We start from the raw sequence: 6361 nt of genomic DNA, 5'->3' as shown, positions 1-6361 counted from the left end.
CTTTATTAAACAATTCTCTCTCTACCAAAAAAAAAAAAAAAAAAAAAAAAAAACCCAAAAAACAAAAACTCAGGATGCAGACAGGGTCTTTCTCGCAGGTTTTCACTCCTTCCCTCTCCTGGTTGAATTGGGATGTGCTAGTCAGGTTAGGATGGGACAAACAAGATAAGAGACCAGCCTCTGAGTCCCTGCTGCCTGTGGACCCCCAGACAGGACAGCCCTAGGCCTGTCAGATCTGGGGCACCACATCTACCGCAGGTGTGGTTCCCATACACCCTGTGAATATGGTAGGATCAGGGAAGCAGACAGTCTGATTCTCCTTGACTCCCAGCATGTGAGGTTGGAAGCAAACGACGGCAGCTGTGTAACCAAGAGTAGGAGCAGCCATTCTGGCCTCCTCGTCCTGCCTCAAACTGGGCTCCCCTAACTCTAGCCCTGTGCTCCCAGCATTTACACCCAGTGCTGAGATGGGTAGAGACCCTCGCCACACTCCAGGGAGTGTTCTCTAAAAGATGCTGGTCTCGGTGATGGTGTCCCTGTCCACCTGCTCTTCATCCTTCAGTGGGTCTTCGGGCCCTGGCCTCCGGCTGAGTCTGGGGCTGAGGCTGAGGGTGGGCAGGCCACTGGAGTGGGTCAGCAGCATGGCGCGGCGGCTGAAAGGGCTGCCGCTGGAGAGCTGCCTGCACATCCTGGGCCCCGGCCCCCCGCAGCAGGCCAGACGGCAGAGGGAACGCGGCCACAGGTGGCCGTTGAAGCCCATGTAGATCCAGGGGTTGCAGCAGCTGCTGAGGTTGCCCAAAAGCATGGAGATGGTGAAAGACACATTGGTTGAATCTGCCGAGAGAGAAGCACAAGAATTTCAGACCTGGGAGAGAGTCCCCGTCCCTACTGAACGGAGAAGGAAATTGAATCCCAGAGAGGACCTGGGACTCACGTGGGGTTCTATAATTAGAAAGGAATACAGCTGGGGCATGAACCCGGGACTCCTGACTCCAGAGTCTTGCCTCACTGATTTATTTGTTCGTTTTGTACTACAGGGTGACGACAGGATCCGAGGCTTGCTCTGAGTTGACTTTAGAGGTGCAAACATAGTCCAGGACGGGACCAGCCCAAATAGGAGACACTGTCTTTGTTTCAAAACCTCGCTCTTGAATCCCCTAATGGATGTAGAGCTAGGATGAAGCAACTTCTATAAAACATGCACAAAAAATAACCATGATTCTAGTCAGGTTCAGGCACACCTCCATCCCCACTTATGTCATAGATACGGGTGCACATTGCCTTCCAAATTCTGTCCTCCTTGACCCCTAGGGGTCAGTCCCAGTCATTCTGTCATTCAGTCATTTTGCATGTGAGTATCGACTGTGCCAGGCCAGTGATAGGGACCTGGTAGGGCGATCAGTATAGGCTGACAGCCCTACAGGTCCCATGATGTCATCTCCAGCTGTGCACCTTCTAGGTACAGGGCATCCAGGCATCCCGTTCCAGACCAGTACCTGTTCTCTGTCATCAGAAATTACATCCATGGGGCTTCCATGGTGGCGCAGTGGTTGAGAGTCCGCCTGCCGATGCAGGGGACACGGGTTCGTGCCCCGATCCCGGAAGATCCCACATGCCGCGGAGCGGCTGGGCCCGCGAGCCATGACCGCGGAGCCTGTGTGTCCGGAGCCTGTGCTCCGCAACGGGAGAGGCCACAGCAGTGAGAGGCCCGCGTACAGCAAAAAAAAAAAAAAAAAAAAAAAAAAAAGAAATTACATCCAAAGAATGCACCATCCTTGGCGGGTGGGGGAGCTAATTTCTCTCTTGGGCAGTCAAAATGTGAAAGTTCAAAGACTCTGATAAGATTTCTTCCAGATGCAATACTCTTTTTGAAAATGAAATGAAACTTCTCATGACAACAGGAAAGCTGCTGGGATGGGCCCCGTCCTCCTGCTGGATGCACCACGGCTACAGTTATGGCATGGGTTGCATACTGAGTTACCCTGCTCTTCAGTGGAGGCTGTAGAATCACTGAGCACAATGCTTAAGCTGGAAGGAATCTTAGAGGTGGAATCACCCAATACAATGTCAGAGCTGGAAGGAATCTTAAGGGTTATGGCATAGACTTGAACCTAGGTCTTCCCTCTTCAAAGCAGCAATCCTGCACCTTGCCACCATTTCAACCAACAAACTCAAAGGCAAAGCTCAAGTGCGTGCTCTGTAAAGCACCATGAAATCTTTTGATACACAGATTCCTCATGCGCCTCCCCGAGGGTATGCTCTCCAGTGCGGTACTCATAGCCCAAGAGAAGGGAAGATACAGGGTCAGAATGTTTGAGAGAAGGCTTGAATCATAGAGTTGGGAAGCTGAAGGCACCTGGGCCTGGATGTGCAGGTCTAGGGCACAGAAGTGAGGGCAAGGAGGGAGCACCTGTAAGTGGAGGAGAGACCATCCTCAGCAACAAGCACTGCCTCCTTCAGGCTTGTCTGGGTTCTGGCCTGCTCCCCAGTTAACTTAATACCCAGGGGCTGCAGAAGACTTGGGAAGTTGCTTTGGCTAAGGGGTGGTATTCATCCTGTCTGCTCCACTGACATATATATGTAGTGCCTAGACTAGGCCAGAGACTTAGGGGTTCCGGAAGTTTCTTCACTTGGGAAGCACCTGTTTGATTTGGCCCTGTCTGAGCCAGGCCCAGTGCAGGGGCTGGAGATGGGCCCAGGCAACTGGAGTCTGCAGAGGCTTCACCTCTCAGCCCCCGAGGGCAGATCCACTACTAGTCCTGGCCAGCCACTGCACTGCCTGCACTGCGTTCTGACGGAAGCTCAGCTGACAGTCGGGGGCAGGGCCAAGGGCAAGGATACAGACAGCTTCTCACCAAAGACTCAGGGAGAGGCGGCCAGGAGGCTAGTTTGCTGTGGAGGGAAACTGGGTGTACTGGAAAGTAAGTCTAAAGTAATGAATGTCAGCCCGACTCAAAGGTCCCAGGGGGCTTCCAATTTTCTGAGGGAGCACATTTTCTGAGGGATACTTAGTTCCTGTACTTCATACTCAGTGAGGCTCTTGGTAAGTGGTAAGTCACTCTATACATGGGTCTCTGGGACAGGCTGATGATGACAGTGAGTACAGTAGGCGAGCAGGAAAGCCTGCACTGGCTGAACGGTGGGATCCCCATCATCTTGTAGGTTTCTTGATAAAGGGGTGAATGGCCTTCTCACCCCTGGTGACATCAGCTCAGCTGTGATTGTTGGGAATAAAGCCATGCCACGGTTAAAGCTTGGCCCATAAAGACCTTGATTCGATTCCTGGCTCCATCTCCTACTAGCAGTGGCACTTCAGACCAGTTATTTCACCTCTCTGAGTGTCAGGTTACTCAGATGTAGAGAAGGTCACCCCGAAGTAGCACAAGGCTTGAATGTGCTTGGCACTAGAAAGCCCCCCTTCCTTCTATTCTGTGCTTGACTAGAGCAGGGAGGTCCCTACAGGTGGTTAGGATTAATACGCTCGTTGTTTTAAGGGTAATTTATAAATAGTCTCTGGTCCAGACTGGTGTCTGAAAGGTGGTTAAGAAGGGGTATAACGGGGGCTTCCCTGGTGGCGCAGTGGTTGAGAGTCCGCCTGCCGATGCAGGGGACACGGGTTCGTGCCCCGGTCCGGGAAGATCCCACATGCCGCAGAGCAGCTAGGCCCGTGAGCCATGGCTGCTGAGCCTGTGCGTCTGGAGCCTGTGCTCCGCAACAGGAGAGGCCACAACAGTGAGAGGCCCGCGTACCGCAAAAAAAAAAAAAAAAAAAGAAGGGATATGATGGGACTGTAAGAGTTCAGTATCGCTGTCACCTTCTCTCACAGAGTTGTGTAAACATCATGAACAGCCTTCCACTTACTTCATCTCTCCAGAAAAGCAAAGCATTTGGCTTAAGTGTGTTCTAGGATGCGCAAAATGAGATTAGAAACAAAAGCACAGGGAAGGGGGAGCACTCCCTAAGAGCTCGTAGGAAGTGGTAGCCAGGGTCTGCTGGTCAGTGAACCCTCAGGAAGCTTCCAGAGGAAACAGGGCCTCCCTAGGGTAGTCACATGCTGCACCCATTATATACCCCGAGCTGTGCATAAGATATGATGCACTGCAGAGGACACAGTCACCCCTCTTCACAGACTTGTCCCCCACTCTTCTTAGGGGAGCAGGAACAGATGTCTTTGAATACCTCTCTCCAACATTTTGGGTGCCCAGACACCGTGTCTACCTTTCTGAGGACAAGTTCACCCCCAAATGGCCTGACTATCTGGCAGTGTCTAAAACTTAGGAGGCTGCCATCTACCTCACTCCAAAACATGACCAGAGCAAGGCCTTCTATGTGCCAACCGGAACACAGTCCCGTTTTGTTTTTCACGTAGGAGGAAGGGCCCTCTCCTCATCACTTTCAGAGCCAGGGTTATGGGGGTGCGGGGGGCAGGAGGATGTAGTTGAGGGAAAAAAGAAGGAGGCACCAGGCTTGGGTTCTACTTTTCACTTTGCTTTGTGGCCTTGGGCAAGTCATGTTTCCTCTCTGAGTCTCTGCTTTCTCATTAGCAAGACAAAAGTGTTGAACTTGACATTTCAGGGTTGTGCACCAAAGTTAATTCATTGAAAGTGGCTGTTGAAAAGGAGTTCAATGTCATGTTCAGTTGCAGGGGGGAAGAGTGCTGAGAGACGTAGTTCATGGGCCACAAATTGCCATCCTGGATGGAATCATTTGAAAATCCCTTTCAAACATCTAGCAAACTGCCACTTGCTTGGCCAAATCCACTAATGGTCATATTTTTTTAGGGCCAAATAGTATTTTTAAATGTTTACATTAGTTACCAAAATTTTAAAATATGGAAATTCACGCAAAAGATACTCACATGGCATCTTTTGGCTGGATGGGAGTTGCAGCTGTCCCTTTTTACATGGGACAGGCACCATCTTTCCTAACTGCTTCACTCATCTGTTACCTATGTGGCCTTGTGAGCCATCGTGACCCTGTCCTAATACTCTTGTCCTCTCCTCTCCGCATTTTTCCACCTCATGCTCCCACATCACCCCTCACCAGACCACACACTTGCCTTCATCGGGGGCATTCTCGTCCCACACAGACCACATCTGGACGCTGAAGAAAGGCGCCCAGCAGGCGATGTAGGCCAGCACGATGACGAAGGTCATCTTCACAGTTCGGATCTTGGCCCGTGAGATGGTGCTGGTGCTGCTGACCCGGGATGGCAGCCCCTGTGTGGCTGCAGCTTGGGCAGAAGGAGGTGAGGGCCGGTTCCAAGTCCTCCAACCCCCTCCTTCTACCTTCCAGGCCCCGGTCTTGACTTTTAGGTTCTTACAGATTTCATGGCAGATGAGGCTGTAGCAGGCCGTGAGCATGGCCACGGGCAGGATGAAGATGGCCAGGGTGGTCCAGGTGATGTAGGCCCGTGGCCCCCAAGGAAAGCGGAAGTCTGCCCAGCAGTCCAGCACTCCAGAGCCCTGGATCACCTCCCGTAAAGAAAAAATGAAGACTTGAGGGAGGCTGAGGATGGCAGCCAGCAGCCAAGGAGCTGCAATGAGAGGGTAGGTGGACCGGCTGGGCTGCTGGAGGCTGCACAGGGGGTGACAAACGGCCAGGTAGCGGTCAAGCGTCATGGCCAGCAGCATGTAGGTGGAGGCAAACATGCTGAGCACCTGCAGGTACTTGATGGCCCGGCAGAGGGGGTCGGGGCCCTGGAAGCGGTAGGTGATGTCCCACAGCAGCTGGGGCAGCACCTGGAAGAGTGCCACACCCAGGTCCGTCAGGGCCAGGTGCATCACAAACAGGTGCATGCGGGAGTGCTTGCGGCCTGCCCGTCCCACTGTCAGCAACACAGCCAGGTTGCCCCCTGTCGCCAGCACCAGGACAGTGGCCAGGACGCCGATCTCCACCTTGGCCAGCTCCTCGTCCCGGCCCAGCCAGGGTGTGGTGGCATTGGGGACAGAGAGGGTGCTCCCGGGGGCGGGGTTGGTGATCCAAGGAGGCCCAGGATCCATGGTGGAAGTTTGCTGGGAGGGAACGGGAGGCAGGACAGGGATGGATGGAGAGTGTGAGTGTGGGTGGAGAGGTTGATTGAATGAGATGGAGTGGGGAGGGGAAGTTTTAAGATGGAAAAAAGGAGAAGGTTGGGGATGACCGGGAAAAGGCTGAAACTGGGTGGAAATCGTTAAGAAGATGGGGATAGAGAGGAAGATGGAGAATGAGATAAGGAAGGAGAAGATGCTGATCCCAGAGAGGGGAGGGGGAACCCAGGAGCGAAGGGAAGGAGGGGTCAGGGAGGCAAGGTGTCAGGAAAGGAAGAATGGATGAGGCTGTGCACAGTGAGGCCTCTGGAAGGGAAAGAAGGCTGGGGGAG

At 53.0% G+C, this 6361-nt stretch overlaps 1 protein-coding gene across 1 annotated transcript; it reads right to left on the bottom strand.

Moving 5' to 3' along the window:
* Positions 1-505: 505 nt before the first annotated feature.
* On the bottom strand, positions 506-6002 carry AVPR1B (arginine vasopressin receptor 1B). The gene is made up of 2 exons (XM_060088428.1): positions 5060-6002; positions 506-834 (listed from the first exon to the last, which is right to left on the bottom strand). Exons 1-2 carry the CDS (start codon positions 6000-6002, stop codon positions 506-508), a joined length of 1272 nt encoding a protein of 423 aa, XP_059944411.1.
* Between the last annotated feature and the right edge of the window lie 359 nt (positions 6003-6361).

This window comes from Mesoplodon densirostris, chromosome 2 (assembly GCF_025265405.1).
Source record: "Mesoplodon densirostris isolate mMesDen1 chromosome 2, mMesDen1 primary haplotype, whole genome shotgun sequence".
NCBI classification, from domain to species: domain Eukaryota; kingdom Metazoa; phylum Chordata; class Mammalia; order Artiodactyla; family Ziphiidae; genus Mesoplodon; species Mesoplodon densirostris.
The sequence above is the reverse complement of the archived record's forward strand: the minus strand, read 5'-3'. Positions and strand labels throughout refer to the sequence as shown.